The sequence below is a fragment of the Tamandua tetradactyla genome, chromosome 2 (assembly GCF_023851605.1).
Source record: "Tamandua tetradactyla isolate mTamTet1 chromosome 2, mTamTet1.pri, whole genome shotgun sequence".
Classification (NCBI taxonomy): Eukaryota; Metazoa; Chordata; class Mammalia; order Pilosa; family Myrmecophagidae; genus Tamandua; species Tamandua tetradactyla.
In genome coordinates, this window is record NC_135328.1 from 175,654,988 (window position 1) to 175,672,878 (window position 17,891).

General features: G+C 37.2%; 1 protein-coding gene across 1 annotated transcript in view; it reads left to right on the forward strand.

Annotated features, from left to right (window-relative positions):
• Positions 1–17,891, forward strand: part of STIL (STIL centriolar assembly protein) — a 94,191-nt gene that overhangs the window by 35,711 nt on the left and 40,589 nt on the right. Inside the window, 1 exon segment of the mRNA XM_077149749.1 lies at positions 3,084–3,315. Within this exon segment, the coding sequence (XP_077005864.1) occupies positions 3,084–3,315 (232 nt within the window).

Below are 17,891 nucleotides of genomic sequence, written 5' to 3' on the forward strand. Positions count from 1 at the left end.
CTCTTAATTACATCTTTTACAATAGGTCTACTTCACTGAAAGTCTTTTTTTTTTTTAAATTCAGTTTATAATATAAATGTATGTATTTGTTTAAATGTTTACTTGCCATCAAACTATGAGATTTTCAAGAACGTCTTTGTATCCTTGGCATCTAGCAAGGGGCCTAAAATACAGGGCAGTAGTGATAAGATTTGATAATTAATTGAATGTAGCAGTTGAGGGAGAGAGAATACTCAAAAGCTGCTGCAGCCTAATGCATTGTGGTATCCTGGTTTCGATCCTAGAACAGAAAAAAAATATTAGTGGAAAAACTGGTGAAATTCTAATGAAGTCTAGAGTTCGGTTAATAGTAGTGTACCAGTGTTGGTTTCTTGATTTTTGATGAATGTACTATGGTAATGTAAGATATTAACATTAGGGGAAAATGGATGAGGAATATATGGGAACTCTCTTATGTTTTTATAAATCTAAAATTATTCCAAAATTATAAATTTTAAGATGAAATAAAAAGTTACTCTAGGATTTTAAGCCTGGATAACAAGAATGATGATAACCATTAAACAAGAAAGAAGCAAGTTAGAGAAACAGAGAGAATGAGTTCAGTCTAAATCCCTATTGAGATTGAACTACTTTTGGAAAGGTGCATGGGGATACCGATTCAGAAGTGTTTGAGTGAAGGTGGATAGATGACATAGATTTGTGGAAGTAATGAAATGAGATTAGAGGCTGGAGAACAAAAATTTAAGGGAGAATAAAGGAAGGCAGATTTCTGTATTTTTCTGAACCTGTGCGTGATCTAAACTATGTAGAGGAGAGCAAGGAGGGGAGACTATTAACAACTACACAGACATTTATAAGGCACATTCAGGCACTCCTAAGTATTAGTTAAAATACTTGGTTGGCTACAAGTAGCATAAACCACCTTAAACTAACTTAAGCAAGGAAGGAGAATTTACTGGAAGGATATAGGGATGTTTCACTAAAACCAAGGGCAAGAATGGAGCTGGACTTCAGGAAAAGACTAGAACTAGAAACTGGCTTACAATTAGTGTTCTCCAGTTATTCTATATGGCTATTTCAGTCAACTCTATCTGCAGTCTGATTTTCACTGCTTCTCATGTTAGAATATGGTTGACCTTTGGGGCTTTGACTAAATCCCCAAAGTTTATGTTACACAGTTCTAAGCATATACATAAGCTAGGTTACCATACAGTACCTCAGTCTCAATTTCAAATTCTGAAAAGTAAAGGTGTCTAGAATCACATAAGGACGTATTTGCTGGAGGCTACTTCTGTGGATCACAAGGGTGACAGTTCTTAGGAATAGCATTTGTGTATGTTGTGAAGGGGTGGTGGTAAAGGACATACTGTGAGCTAAATAAATTTACCAAAAAGTGTCAGTTTCCTCCTGTGTCCTCTTCTAAAATGCTGTATTTACCATATTATAGGTGCTTATTATCTTTATCTGCCACTAGACTGTAGGTTAACTTTTTTTTTTTAACATTTTTTTAATTGTGGAATATAACATATACAAAAAAAAGGAAAACGCAGTATTTTCAAAGCACTTTCCAACAAGCAGCTACAGAACAGATTTCATAGTTTGGTATGGGTTACCATTCCACAGTTTCAGGTTTTTCCTTGTATCTGCTCCAAAATGGTAGGTTATCTTTTGAAGATCTGGGATACGACCTATTTACCATTTTATCTCAGTAACTAACATGGTCTTAAAACGTAATAGACACAAAATAGACATGATAATTGAATCAGTCATTTACATGTTTAAACTGATTTTCTGAAAATTATTTGAAGCAAGTTATAAAATATGGTATATGGAATTCAGATATGTTAAAACCTAATAGTTTCATTTTCAGAGCTATTACTTATATGCAGAAAAGTGAATTGTTAATAGTCGTTCGAATGGCATCTGAAAGCATTTTATTTTACAATGTACTTAATTTCCTAGAGGCATTTATTGATATGCATTCAGGAAGAATAGCACTACTTACATAGCTTTTCAAAATTGTCCTTTTTTCAAAACTAAAAAGTGTTTAATGAATGCAAAATTAAAATATGTTTTTATTAATTTATTTTCATGAAAATCCCACCTGTCCTCATAGTAGAAAAATTTTGACTCAGATTTACGTTTTGGTTTTAATCATTTCTGTATTTAACAGTGTTTCCCAAATTATGGGATGCTTATTATTGCTTATGGTACAAACAAGACTGGGTGGTATACAGATGAATATTTTATAATGCATATATATATTAGAAATATAGGAAAATAATAACTGTCATATCAAATCTATGATTTCACAAATGTTATAGCTTTGAGGCTAGGTCAAAATAAAGTGAACTGATTTCAAGAAAAATAGTAAACAAATAATAATGCATGTACATAACTGCAAATATTGTTAAAGTGGTTCATAAAGTTTGGGAAATATTTGATATATGATACAATGACAGACAATTCAAATATTCGGTGTTCTTGATCCTTTGTTTTTATCGCAGCCACGAAGCATTGTAAATACATGTCTTATGCAAAAATGTAATCTCATAAACAGTGTATTTAAGGATCAAATCAGTGCCTGGGGATTTGTATTTTATATACTTTTTCCTTCAGAACAGTACTTTTCAACATCCCCACAGCCGAATTGTATCCAGAACCTTATTGTTTAAAACATAAATTGAGAGCCTTCAAGAGTCTCTCTTGAAGAGACCGGAGTGATTGGGCAGGACCCAGAATAGCACCTTTCTCTTTATCCCCCAGCTTTCTATCTTTATAACCTTCACCTTCCTCTGAGTAGCTCTTCTGGAGAAATAAAATTTGAAAAAAGTTCTAGATAATTGCAGTAAAATAATGTTGTTATTCCTGAATACATATCATTAAATGCCTTTAGGTAGTTAAGTACATTGTAAAATAAAATGCTTTCAGATGCCATTCGAATGACTATTAACAATTCACTTTTCTGCATATAAGTAATAGCTCTGAAAAGTTGTTAGTCTTATTTAACAAAGTTTTGTCAGATAATTGTTTTTAGTAGTTGAATGCTTATTTCAGAATCTACTAAATCATTTAACCACCAGGTGCTAGCCTGTTTTGGAATGCAGCAGGTGATGGACAAGCACCTGACTCTCAGCTGAAGCAAGATGATACCAAGATTTCCAGTGAGGACATGAATTTCTCAGTTGATATTAATAATGAAGTTACAAGTCCTCCAGATAGTGCTTCTTCATTAAAAGCTGTTGATATTCCTAGTTTTGAAGAGAGCAACATAGCTACGGAAGAAGACTTTAATCAGCCACCCTCTATATCCAAGTAAGGATTCTTTGAGCCAATATATCATCCTACTTCTTTTTAAATTTGAATTTTCTTTTGGTGTTCTCAGACACTATTTGTTTTCTAAATGGTATTTTCATTGGTGTCTTTATCTGATATGATTCCCATGTAACTGAGAATTCTGACTTTCTAGGACCATTCCCAGATTTCTGTCATCAGATTTGTAATAGTCTAGCTGAATCAGAAACATCTGAAGAATATTTGAAAAATACATATTCTCGGGTCTCACCCTAGAGATTCTGATACGCTAGTTCCCACATGGAGATAGGGCCCTGAATTTTGTGATTTTTAAAAGTTCCCCATGTTATAATTATATATAAAAGAGTCTGTTTGTATGTGAAATGATGTATCTGGAATTTGCTTAGAAATAATCCAGTGGGAGATGAAACAGCTAAAGGTATAGTTGAAACAAGATTTACTATGAGTTTGTAGTTGTTGAAACTGATGAAGTATATGATGATTTGTTAAATTGTCTCTTTTCTTGTGTTTGAAATTTTTCACTATAAATTTTCCATAAATTTATTTTTGGAAATAAAAGTATTTCTGGGTAATTCAGATCCTTGGCAAATTTGCAAACAAAACTCAGCAATATTCTTTGAACTTCTGGTATGTGCTGCCACAGAACTAGGCACTAGAGATCAAGCAGTAAGTTCAACAATGCTTCTAATTTCATGGAATTTAGGTGTGTTAGGGAGACAAACATAAGCAACAAATAATGATTTCATATAATGTTAACTACTCAAAAGAAAATAAACCAGGATAATGGAGTGGTGCATAATAGACGGTAGCATAGAAGGGAGGATATATATTAAATAGGGGGAGGGGGTGAAGGAATTCTTTTCTGAGTAGGTGACATTTGAGCAGTGACCTGAATGATGAGAAGGTACCATCCACGAGAGGGTCTGGGGGAGGAATGTCCCATGTAGAGGAAATGGTAAATGTAAGGACCCTGACATTTGTGTGAGTTTGACAGTTCCAAGAAGAAGCAGGAAAGCAAGTGTTGCTGAACATGTTGACTTGGGAGAGTATAGGAAATAAGGACAGAGATATAGGCAAGAACCAAATATACTTTGTGTGGTATAGAAAAGAGTTTTGAATACGTTTTATGTTCATTAAAGCCAGTGGAGGATTTTAGATAGTGGAATAGGATCTGATTTTCATTTTAAAGGCCACTGTAGTTTTATGGAGAATAATCTGAAGGGGGGTTGAGTGGAGGTGGGTACTGGTTAGTAGACTAGCGATCAAGTGAGATAAAAGGGTTTGGACTTAGAAGTGGTGGAAGGGATCAAATATAGGATACATTTTGAAAGTAGAGGAATAATGTAGTATAAAACACCACCAGGTAATGTATGAAAAAATTTAAAGAGGTGATCTTGGTGGTAGGGAAGAATGGGATGGCGTGAGGCAGGCAGTGGATTACTTTTATAAGCCTTATGATAATATTTGACATTTTAAATTATTCTGAGTACAACAAAGATTACGATATAAACACACCCCTCTAGAAAATACAGAAAGACATTTATCCACGTATCATATAGTATGTGTTTTAATAGTGTAATTCAGTTTAGTACTCATAGTATGTACCCTAGTGTATTGAAAAGATCTTTTGTGTACATGTGTTCCCCAATAGATTAAGTTCCTAAAGGAAAAGTGTCATATTTATTTCTGTGTCTTAGGTATTTCATAAATGTTTACTGATAGGAAGAGCAATTTGGTGAACCCCAAGGTCTACATTTTATTTGGAATAATTATAGAAACCATCTTCTTTAATTCTATGAACTACAAGCTACTTTCTAGAATTATGGGTTTTTTCTCTTTCTAAAATGATTTTTAAGTCAGAACTTTAAAAATCCCAGATCCATTGTAGCTTTTAACTTCAGAAAACTGATCTGAGTTCATTGATAGAATGCAGTTTATTACTTTTTCAGGGCAATTAATCACCTCTATTATTCTCACATGTGACTAGATGTAAATCTAATCTTTGTTCAGCATAATGTACTGATTTTGATTAAATAATCTATCCAGTGTTGCCCGTGGTGGTTGGTCTTCCTCTAGGCTCATCCCAAACATCTGGTCTGATTCTGGCTTTGGTTCCCATTGCTAAATATTCATAGATGGCACCTAGATACATCGTTTCCCAGTCCCCCTTGGGTGTTTTGCTGGGCTATATCAGTTTTTGATGTTAAAGCAGTCTGTGAAGGATAAATTTACCTGTCTTGTAGCTTAATTGGTTATTAATTGCTTTTTCCCAGTGGAGAGTAACATTTTGTGGTATTTAAAGAGACTTTCTTTTAAAATGATCCTTACTTTTCTTTAGAAGCTATGCCTTGAGACATACCTAATAATACAAAAGATGATATTAGAATCATCTTTTAAAGTTTTTTTCATCTTAAATCTTTTGAGGTTTGAATTTTTTTCTTCATCTCGTTCAGCTTTTGTATTTGCTTGCTAGTTTAGACACCCAAGACAGATTTTTTTTATTGAGATACCATCACACACCATACAGTCCATCCAAAGTATATAATCAGTAGCTCACAATATCGTCACATAGTTGTGTATTCATCACCACGATCAGTTTTAGAACATTTGCATCACCCCAGAAAAGTAAAAAAAGAAAAAACCCATACGTCCCATATCCCTTTACCCTCTCTCTCATTAACCCCTAGTATTGCAAGCTACCCAATTTTTTGTATCCCTTATCCCCCCTTATTTAGTTAGTTTTTGTCCTTATTATCATTATTATTTTTACTCATATGTCCATACCCTGGATAAATGGAGCACCAGCTACAAGGTTTTCACAATCACATTGTAAAAGCTATGTAGTTATATAATCAAGACAGATATTTTCAAATCCTTGATATTTTAAATCCTTAATTTATAGCAGAGTGACTAAGAGCACAGGCTCTGGTACTAGACTGCCTGAATTTGAATCCCAGCAATATGACCATGGGCAGGACTCATAACTTATTGATGACTTGGTTTTCTTATCTGTAAAATGAGGATGATAAAAGTACCTACCTCATAGATTGTTGTGAGAATTAAATGAGTTAATATACATAAAGCACTTACAGTGGTGCCTAGAGCATTGTAAGTGACAAGGCAAAAAAAAGAAACTATTGATCAGACTTCAAAGACAGTTATAAATAAAACTGATCTGGTTAGGATTAAGATGAATCAGACTAAAGGATAAAGGATGATACTGACTGTATATTAAAACTTCAACTTCTGTGTGAGACCAAAGAAAGAGATGTTTATTTGATGCAGATTTTGTTCGTAGTACAATCTCTAATTTAACTTGTATGGTCAGCTTTTTTGAACACCGTGATTACTTGGAACTTTGAATAGTAAGTGAGATCTTGTTGGTTTGTACAAGTTAGTATGATGCCCTGATACATCCCAGAGTAATCCAGGCAGAAGACAAAAAAGTATTCGCAGAGTTCCCTTGAGGGACTGGGGAAAAAGTGGAAATATTAAACATCCCCACCTGGGAAATTCCTAATATTCACGCAAGCACTGGGAACTGCCAAGTAGATGGGCTAGGCTGTCGATCTTGGAGCTTGCCCTTATGAAACTTATTCCTGCAAAGGAGAATCTAAGCCTGCTTAAATGATTATGCCTCAGAGTCATCCGCAGAGAACCTCTTTTGTTGCTCAGATGTGGCCTTTCTCTCTAAATCAGCTCTGCCAGTAAACTCGGTGTTCTCCCCCTCCCTGCCCCTTCCAACACAGGACATGATTTCCAGGGGTGTAAATCTTTTGGCTATATAGGACATGACTCCCGGGAATGCGCCTGGCCCTGGTATAATGGAATTGAGAAAACCCTCTTGACCAAAAGGAGAAAGAGAAACAAAATTAAGTTTCTATGGCTGAGAGATTTCAAATGGTGTTGAGAGATCATTCTGGAGGTTATTCTTATGCATTATATAGATATCCCTTTTAGTTTTTGGTATATAGCAGTAACTAGTGCATTGTAATTGGTGCATTCGGTAATACCTGAAACTGATGAATTATAATCTAATAGTCTTGATTCTTAAAGATGAGTGTGTATAACTATAGCTTTTAAGATGTGACCATGTGCAAATATCTTTAAGAGTCCCTGCTTTCAATTCTTTTCTATATATACCTAGTAGTGGGATTATTGGGTCAAACTGTCTTTCACAGTAGCTGCACCATTTTACGCTGCCACCAGGAATGAATAAGTGTGCCTATTTCTATTTAAAAAATTAATAAGATGTGATTGTAAAAACCTTCTGACTGATGCTTCCTTTATCCAGTGTATGGACAAATGAGTAATAAAATAAACACAAAAAAATAGATAAATATAAGGGAGATATGGGACATGGGATTTTTTTTACTGTTATTTTTATTTATTTATTTATTTATTAATTAACGGGAAAAAAGAAATTAACCCAACATTTAGAAATCATACCATTCTACATATGCAATCAGTAATTCTTAACATCATCACATAGATGCATGATCATCGTTTCTTAGTACATTTGCATCGGTTTAGAAGAACTAGCAACACAACAGAAAAAGATATAGAATGTTAAAACAGAAAAAAAATAAAAGTAATAATAATAGTAAAAAAAAAAAAAACCTATAGCTCAGATGCAGCTTCATTCAGTGTTTTAACATGATTACTTTACAATTAGGTATTATTGTGCTGTCCATTTTTGAGTTTTTGTATCTAGTCCTGTTGCACAGTCTGTATCCCTTCAGCTCCAATTACCCATTATCTTACCCTGTTTCTAACTCCTGCTCGACTCTGTTACCAATGACATATTCCAAGTTTATTCTCGAATGTCCGTTCACATCAGTGGGACCATACAGTATTTGTCCTTTAGTTTTTGGCTAGACGCACTCAGCATAATGTTCTCTAGGTCCATCCATGTTATTACATGCTTCATAAGTTTATCCTGTCTTAAAGCTGCATAATATTCCATCGTATGTATATACCACAGTTTGTTTAGCCACTCTTCTGTTGATGGACATTTTGGCTATTTCCATCTCTTTGCAATTGTAAATAACGCTGCTATAAACATTGGTGTGCAAATGTCCATTTGTGTCTTTGCCCTTAAGTCCTTTGAGTAGATACCCAGCAATGGTATTGCTGGGTCGTATGGCAATTCTATATTCAGTTTTTTGAGGAACCGCCAAACTGCCTTCCACAGTGGTTGCACCATTTGACATTCCCACCAACAGTGGATAAGTGTGCCTCTTTCTCCGCATCCTCTCCAGCACTTGTCATTTCCTGTTTTGTTGATAATGGCCATTCTGGTGGGTGTGAGATGATATCTCATTGTGGTTTTGATTTGCATTTCTCTAATGGCCAGGGACATTGAGCATCTCTTCATGTGCCTTTTGGCCATTTGTATTTCCTCTTCTGATAGGTGTCTGTTCAAGTCTTTTTCCCATTTTTGTAATTGGGTTGGCTGTCTTTTTGTTGTTGAGTTGAACAATCTCTTTATAAATTCTGGATACTAGACCTTTACCTGATATGTCATTTCCAAATATTGTCTCCCATTGTGTAGGCTGTCTTTCTACTTTCTTGATGAAGTTCTTTGATGCACAAAAGTGTTCAATTTTGAGGAGCTCCCATTTATTTATTTCCTGCTTCAGTGCTCTTGCTTTAGGTTTAAGATTCATAAAACCGACTCCAATTGTAAGTTTCCTAAGATATCTCCCTACATTTTCCTCTAACTGTTTTATGGTCTTAGACCTAATGTTTAGATCTTTGATCCATTTTGAGTTAACTTTTGTGTAGGGTGTGAGATATGGGTCTTCTTTCATTCTTTTGCATATAGATATCCGGTTCTCTAGGCACCATTTATTGAAGAGACTGTTCTGTCCCAGGTGAGTTGACTTGACTGCCTTATCAAAGATCAAATGTCCATAGATGAGAGGGTCTATATCTGAGCACTCTATTCGATTCCATTGGTCGATATATCTGTCTTTATGCCAATACCATGCTGTTTTGACCACTGTGGCTTCATAATATGCCTTAAAGTCAGGCAGCGCGAGACCTCCAGTTTCGTTTTTTTTCCTCAAGATGTTTTTAGCAATTCGGAGCACCCTGCCCTTCCGGATAAATTTGCTTATTGGTTTTTCTATTTCTGAAAAATAAGTTGTTGGAATTTTGATTGGTATTGCATTGAATCTGTAAATCAATTTAGGTAGGATTGACATCTTAACTATATTTAGTCTTCCAATCCATGAACACGGTATGCCCTTCCATCTATTTAGGTCTTCTGTGATTTCTTTTAGCAGTTTTTTGTAGTTTTCTTTATATAGGTTTTTTGTCTCTTTAGTTAAATTTATTCCTAGGTATTTTATTCTTTTAGTTGCAATTGTAAATGGGATTCGTTTCTTGATTTCCCCCTCAGCTTGTTCATTACTAGTGTATAGAAATGCTACAGATTTTTGAATGTTGATCTTGTAACCTGCTACTTTGCTGTACTCATTTATTAGCTCTAGTAGTTTTGTTGTGGATTTTTCCGGGTTTTCGATGTATAGTATCATATCGTCTGCAAACAGTGATAGTTTTACTTCTTCCTTTCCAATTTTGATGCCTTGTATTTCTTTTTCTTGTCTAATTGCTCTGGCTAGAACCTCCAACACAATGTTGAATAATAGTGGTGATAGTGGACATCCTTGTCTTGTTCCTGATCTTAGGGGGAAAGTTTTCAGTTTTTCCCCATTGAGGATGATATTAGCTGTGGGTGTTTCATATATTCCCCCTATCATTTTAAGGAAGTTCCCTTGTATTCCTATCTTTTGAAGTGTTTTCAACAGGAAAGGATGTTGAATCTTGTCAAATGCCTTCTCTGCATCAATTGAGATGATCATGTGATTTTTCTGCTTTGATTTGTTGATATGGTGTATTACATTAATTGATTTTCTTATGTTGAACCATCCTTGCATACCTGGGATGAATCCTACTTGGTCATGATGTATAATTCTTTTAATGTGTTGTTGGATATGATTTGCTAGAATTTTATTGAGGATTTTTGCATCTATATTCATTAGAGAGATTGGTCTATAGTTTTCTTTTTTTGTAATATCTTTGCCTGGTTTTGGTATGAGGGTGATGTTGGCTTCATAGAATGAATTAGGTAGTTTTCCCTCCACTTCGATTTTTTTGAAGAGTTTGAGGAGAGTTGGTACTAATTCTTTCTGGAATGTTTGATAGAATTCACATGTGAAGCCGTCTGGTCCTGGACTTTTCTTTTTAGGGAGCTTTTGAATGACTAATTCAATTTCTTTACTTGTGATTGGTTTGTTGAGGTCATCTATTTCTTCTTGAGTCAAAGTTGGTTGTTCATGTCTTTCCAGAAACCCGTCCATTTCATCTAAATTGTTGTATTAGCGTAAAGTTGTTCATAGTATCCTGTTATTACCCCCTTTATTTCTGTGAGGTCAGTAGTTATGTCTCCTCTTCCATTTCTGATCTTATTTATTTGCATCCTCTCTCTTTTTCTTTTTATCAATCTTGCTAAGGGTCCATCAATCTTATTGATTTTCTCATAGAACCAACTTCTGGTCTTATTGATATTCTCTATTGTTTTCATATTTTCAATTTCATTTATTTCTGCTCTAATCTTTGTTATTTCTTTGCTTTTGCTTGCTTTGGGATTAGTTTGCTGTTCTTTCTCCAGTTCTTCCAAGTGGACAGTTAATTCCTGCATTTTTGCCTTTTCTTCTTTTCTGATATAGGCATTTAGGGCAATAAATTTCCCTCTTAGCACTGCCTTTGCTGCGTCCCATAAGTTTTGATATGTTGTGTTTTCATTTTCATTCGCCTCGAGGTATTTACTAATTTCTCTTGCAATTTCTTCTTTGACCCACTCGTTGTTTAAGAGTGTGTTGTTGAGCCTCCACGTATTTGTGGATTTTCTGGCACTCCGACTATTATTGATTTCCAACTTCATTCCTTTATGATCCGAGAAAGTGTTGTGTATGATTTCAATCTTTTTAAATTTGTTAAGACTTGCTTTGTGACCCAGCATATGGTCTATCTTTGAGAATGATCCATGAGCACTTGAGAAAAAGGTGTATCCTGCTGTTGTGGGAGGTAATGTCCTATAAATGTCTGTTAAGTCTAGCTCATTTATAGTAATATTCAGATTCTCTATTTCTTTATTGATCCTCTGTCTAGATGTTCTGTCCATTGATGAGAGTGGGGAATTGAAGTCTCCAACTATTATGGTATATGTGTCTATTTCCCTTTTCAGTGTTTGCAGTGTATTCCTCACGTATTTTGGGGCATTCTGGTTCGGTGCGTAAATATTTATGATTGTTATGTCTTCTTGTTTAATTGTTCTTTTTGTTAGTATATAGTGTCCTTCTTTGTCTCTTTTAACTGTTTTACATTTGAAGTCTAATTTGTTGGATATTAGGATAGCCACTCCTGCTCTTTTCTGGTTGTTATTTGCATGAAATATCTTTTCCCAACCTTTTACTTTCAACCTATGTTTACCTTTGGTCTAAGATGTGTTTCCTGTAGACAGCACATAGAAGGATCCTGTTTTTTAATCCATTCTGCCAGTCTATGTCTTTTGATTGGGGAATTCAGTCCATTAACATTTAGTGTTATTACTGTTTGGATAATATTTTCCTCTACCATTTTGCCTTTTGTATTATATATATCATATCTGACTTTCCCTCTTTCTACACTCTTCTCCATACCTCTCTCTTCTGTCTTTTTGTATCTGACTCTAGTGCTCCCTTTAGTATTTCTTGCAGAGCTGGTCTCTTGGTCACAAATTCTCTCAGTGACTTTTTGTCTGAGAATGTTTTAATTTCTCCCTCATTTTTGAAGGACAATTTTGCTGGATATAGGAGTCTTGGTTGGCAGTTTTTCTCTTTTAGTAATTTAAATATATCATCCCACTGTCTTCTAGCTTCCCTGGTTTCTGCTGAGAAATCTACACATAGTCTTATTGGGTTTCCCTTGTATGTGATGGATTGTTTTTCTCTTGCTGCTTTCAAGATCCTCTCTTTCTCTTTGACCTCTGACATTCTAACTAGTAAGTGTCTTGGAGAACGCCTATTTGGGTCTAATCTCTTTGGGGTGCGCTGTACTTCTTGGATCTGTAATTTTAGGTCTTTCATAAGAGTTGGGAAATTTTCCGTGATAATTTCTTCCATTAGTTTTTCTCCTCCTTTTCCCTTCTCTTCTCCTTCTGGGACACCCACAACATGTATATTTGTGCGGTTCAAATTGTCCTTCAGTTCCCTGATCCCCTGTTCAAATTTTTCCATTCTTTTCCCGATAGTTTCTGTTTCTTTTTGGAATTCAGATGTTCCATCCTCCAAATCACTAATTCTATCTTCTGTCTCTTTAAATCTATCATTGTAGGTATCCATTGTTTTTTCCATCTTTTCTACTTTGTCCTTCACTTCCATAAGTTCTGTGATTTGTTTTTTCAATTTTTCTATTTCTTCTTTTTGTTCAGCCCATGTCTTCTTCATGTCTTCCCTCAATTTATCGATTTCGTGTTTGAAGAGGTTTTCCATTTCTGTTCATATATTCAGCATTAGTTGTCTCAGCTCCTGTATCTCATTTGAACTATTGGTTTGTTCCTTTGACTGGGCCATATTTTCAATTTTCTAAGCGTGATCCGTTATCTTCTGCTGACGTCTGGGCATTTAGTCAGATTTCCCTGGGTTTTGGATCCAACAGGTTGAAAGATTTCTCTGTAAAATCTCTGTGTTCTGTTTTTCTTATCCTGCCCAGTAGGTGGCGCTCATGGCACACGTTTGTCTGCGGGTCCCACCAGTAAAAGGTGCTGTGGGTCCTTTAACTTTGGAAAACTCTCGCCGTGGGGGAGGTACGCCAGCCTATGTGGCTTGGAAGTGTGCCAGCCCGCCCGGGGGTCCGAACGCGGGGAGGGTCGCCAGCCGGCGCAGCCCGGGAGAGCACCCATCGGAATTTCCTAGTCGGCCCGGGGCGCCAAGCGTGGCGGGAGGGCGCCAGCCGCTGCGGCCCGGGAGAGTGCACCGTTCCTAGCCGGACTTTCGAGTCACGTGTTTGGAAGGGACCCCCCCGGTCACCGTTCTCCGCGGCCTGGGGATTTCTGATCCAATTCTCTCAGTTGGTCCGGGGGGCCGCGCGTGATGGGGACGCCAGCTGCCGCGGCTGGAGGGGACCGCCTGCCCAATTCTGCCAGCTGGCCCGGGAAGGAGGAGGGGAGGGACTCCGGCCTCTTGCCGCCCCGCCTGGGGAAGCCCGCGCCCCTCTGCGATCTCACCGGACTGGGTTCTCCCAGCCAGTCAGCCGTTCCAGGATGGGGTACGCTGTCTTTTTTATCTCTGTCGTAGCTCCGGGAGCTGTTCTGTTTCGTTTCTACTCCCCTAGTTGCTGTTCTGGAGGAGGAAAAGTGAGGATGGCAAGGCTCTCGAGGACGGTGGCGGAGGAGCCGGTGAAGGCCGAAGAGGGCATGGTGGTGGTTGGAGAGCCGCTGGAGTAGGAGGAGAAAGGGAAGGATAAGATGGTGGATGAAGCACCGCCAGAGCAGAAGGGGAAAGAGAAGGGTAAGATGGCGGCGGGAGCGCCGCCGGCGGAGAAAGAGGAAGAGGAGGGCTAGATGGCGGTGGGAGCGCCGGCGAAGAAAGAGGAAGAGGAGGGCTAGATGGAAGCGGGAGCACCGCCAGCAGAGAAAGAGGAAGAGGAGGGCTACATGGCGGCTGGAGCGCTGGCGGAGAAGGGCGTTATTTTTATTTTTATCTTTTGAATAATGGAAATGTTCAAAAATCAGTTATGATGAATGAATATACAGCTATATGATAATACTGTGACCCATTGTACACTTTGGATATTTACATATGTTATGTGAATATATAATATCCATCAATAAAATTTCATTAAAAATTTTTGTTAGGTGGACCTAGAGCAGTGTTTGATCTAAGACTGTTATCCCCAACACAGAGAAAAGGCTTTTCTGTGTACTCTACCCAATTGCTGTGAGTTGTGAAGTTTGCCAATTTGGTGGGAACAGGTACTTGAAGTCCAGGTACTTTACCTCTTTTCCTTTTAAGTCAGGTACTTTACCTCTATTCCTTTTAAGTGGTCCTTTCCCCAGCCTCAAGTAGTTTCCTGACCATATCCAATTTGAAACTCAAGGAGGACCCATTGAAAATATTTGGAATCCTCTCTCTGTGCAACTCTCTCCCCTTTGGCACTCTATTTTCCTGAGTACTCTTCTTTTTTGAGCATTCTAATCACCATGGCTTAGATAACATGGTTCCCAGTTATTTATCTTCAACTCAGGAATCCACTGGGCTCCATCTTGAATCTCCTCCCTGAAACAGCCTAGAAACCCTCTTAAGGGAGTAAAGTGATATTATTATGGGGCTTATCTCGTGTGCTTCTTAGCTCTCAGGAATCATTGACCTTTATTGTCCAATGTCCTATGTATTGAAAATTGCTGGGGTTTTTGTTTTTATTTTTTTTTATATTAATTGCATGCAGGAGAGCGAATCTTGTCCCTGTTACATCATCTATACTAGAAGCTGAAGTCATTATGTGAATTTGAATAAACAGAAAAACACAAAAAAGGGAAAACCTTGCAACCTGGGTAATTTTATAATATTTGTCAAAGGAAGTAAAATTGGGTTACTTACGGATAAGTGTGGGTTTTCCAAGTGGACTCACGGAAGGGTATAGTTGGTTCTGGAAAAAAAGACTGAGACTACAAACTCAAGAATTTGTGCCTCCAATTAAGGCATTTGGGGTTTTGGTTTATAGAGATAAATAAGTTAATGTATTTAAGTGATTAGAATTTACTAGCATGTAATAAATTCTAAATAAAGGGCACTGATCCCATACCTTATGATATCTGATGAGATATTTTACTCTTCTAATTCTATTCCATTTTTTAGTTATCTAGACTCTAAGTTCTATGAAGACAGATACTGTGTCTTTCAATTCAATGATAAGTGTTCAACACCTAGTAGAGTGACTGGCACATTTGTATTTAATTGGTGCAGATATTGAATGAATAAATAGGCATCAGTAAATTAAATGTTTTTACTTAGTAAAATGATACAATAATCTTTGCTTTTTAGACAGGATGGAGAAAATACTTAGGGTAAAGATGGTGCAAAGAAGCAGGGCTTGAATCTAAGAAGTTATAGTAAAGAGAGAATATGGAGACATTTCTGTTGTAGAACATAGGTTTTAGTACTAGATTCAAGTTTTGAGAAAGAGAAAAAAAAAGTCAAGGATGCAGAGAATTAATGCTTAATTATTATAGAGTTTCTCATAACAGTGATGGAAAACTTTTGTTAATGGATGGTGTTGATAGCAACACAACATTGTGAATGTAATTACCACCACTGAATTGTATATTTGAAAGTGGTTAAAATGGGAGCTTTTATATTGTATATATATTATCACAATAAATTTTAAAAACACCGAAAACTTTTATCATAGTATAAACCATGGCTTCTATTTATTGCTTTTATTTAACTAAAGAGTGAATAAGGCAAACTCAACTGATATGAACCCTCCTTAAAAGAAAGTTCGAAGGACTAAAGCCAAGATGGCGGCTTAGTGAAGTGTGGAATTTAGCTCATCCTCCAGAGCAGCTAGTAAATAGCCAGAAACAGAACAACTGCTGGGGCCACATCAGTGACCGGACACAGAGTGTACACCAGTCTGAATAAGCTGGACCAGCTGCAATCCCACCCAGAACCTTAAATCCTCCAAACTGTGGATGCTGGCTCCTCTCCCCCACAGGCTAGTTACCAGAGGTTGAAGGAAAGAAACTTTACCAACAGTAAGGGGTTGAGGTCAACCAAGCTCCAATTGTGGAATTAATTGACAAATTCTGACCACTAAAAATAGGCCCCTAGCTCAGCTAAACCACGAATAAAAGCTAAAGTTACTAGTTTTTGCCCTGGTGCAGAGGGGACAGGGCTGACAGAAAGAAAAAAAAAAAAAACCCTCAGATTTTTTTGGATCAGATAGCACAAAATACTTGAAAAGGTCTGGACCCTAATAAAAAAGAGGGGCACATTGGATCTGGAGGTAGATGAGTAACATACCAACTTAAGTTCTTGATTCACAAATACGAGGAACAGGGAACTGCTCTGAAAAGGACTTTTTTTTTTTTTTGCTTTGTTTCTATTGCTTAAGTGCTCTCAGGCTCTAACTTCCCCAGACAAGGGCAGAAAATTAAACTTGTCTGAGACAAGGAGGCTGGTCAGGTGAAAGGAGGTAATTCCCTGGAAGCTGTGCCTTCCCCAGTAGAGGGGTGGGGCCCAGCTCAGGTGGAATCCCTCCCTCAAAGAATTCAGACCCCAGGGAATGGAAAATTGGAGCGGTTAAAGCCAGCCTATAACCTCTCCTCTGTTACAACTATGCCCCCAGCAGGAAAAGACTGCTGCAGTTAAAAGACCACTTTATGCCGATGGGACCCACAGGCAGACAAGCAACACATAGTGGGCAGGCTAGGAAAAACAGAGTCTAGAGTCTTCATAGGAAAGCCTGCCAACCTACTGGGTCTCACCCTAAGGGAAAACTGATGCAGGTGACCCTTTCCTCCTGAGCGGTGGCCAGTGTCATCTGGGAAAATCTAACTGGGGTCTATAATACCTAAGTAGACCCTCCTAAGAAAGAAAAGAAGAAAAGGCATCATACAGGCAGGACAAAAAACAAGAACTGAAAAATTCAGGTCCTTTAAACAAAACCTATGAGAAAGGTCTAGAATAAGCTGAACTGAATGTCAAAGAACAGATAGAGAACAAAGCCATCCAGCAAGAAAATCCCAGGTAAAAGAGTGAAAACAATCTCTAGAATAAATTAAGAAAATTAAATGCCTAGATGACCACAAAAAATACTACGAAAGTTGAAGATATGGCCCTGTCGAAGGAACAACCCAACAATTCAAATGAGATACAGGAGGTGAAACAGTTAATTCAGGATGTTCGAACAGACATGGAAAATTTCATCAAAAGTCAAATCAACAAATTGAGAGAGGATATAAAGAAGGCAATGGGTGAACAAAACAAGAAATCGAAAGCCTGAAAAAAAAAATCACAGAACTTAGGGGAATGAAAAACACAGTGGAAGAGATGAACAAAAAATGGAAGCATCCAATGTTAGATTTCAAGAGGCAGAGAAAGAATTAGTGATTGTGGGCAGGACATCTGAAATCCAACAAGCAAAAGAAAATATAGGGAAAAGAGTGAAAAATTATGAGCAGGGACCAAGGGAGTTGAATGATAACATGAAGCACACAAATATATGTGTTGTGGGTGCCCAGAAGGAGAAGAGAAGGGAAAAGGAGAAAGACTAATGGAGGAAATAATAACTGAAAATTTCCCAACTCTTATGAAAGCCTTAAAGTTGCAGATCCAAGAAGTGCAGTGTGCCCCAAAGAGAATAGATCCAAATAGGCATACTCCAAGACACTTACTAATCAGAATGTCAGATGTCAAAGAGAAAGAGAGAATCTTGAAAGCAGCAAGAGAAAAGCAATCCATCATATACAAGGCAAGTCCAATAAAATTATGTGTAGATTTATCAGCAGAAGCCATGGAGGCAAGAAG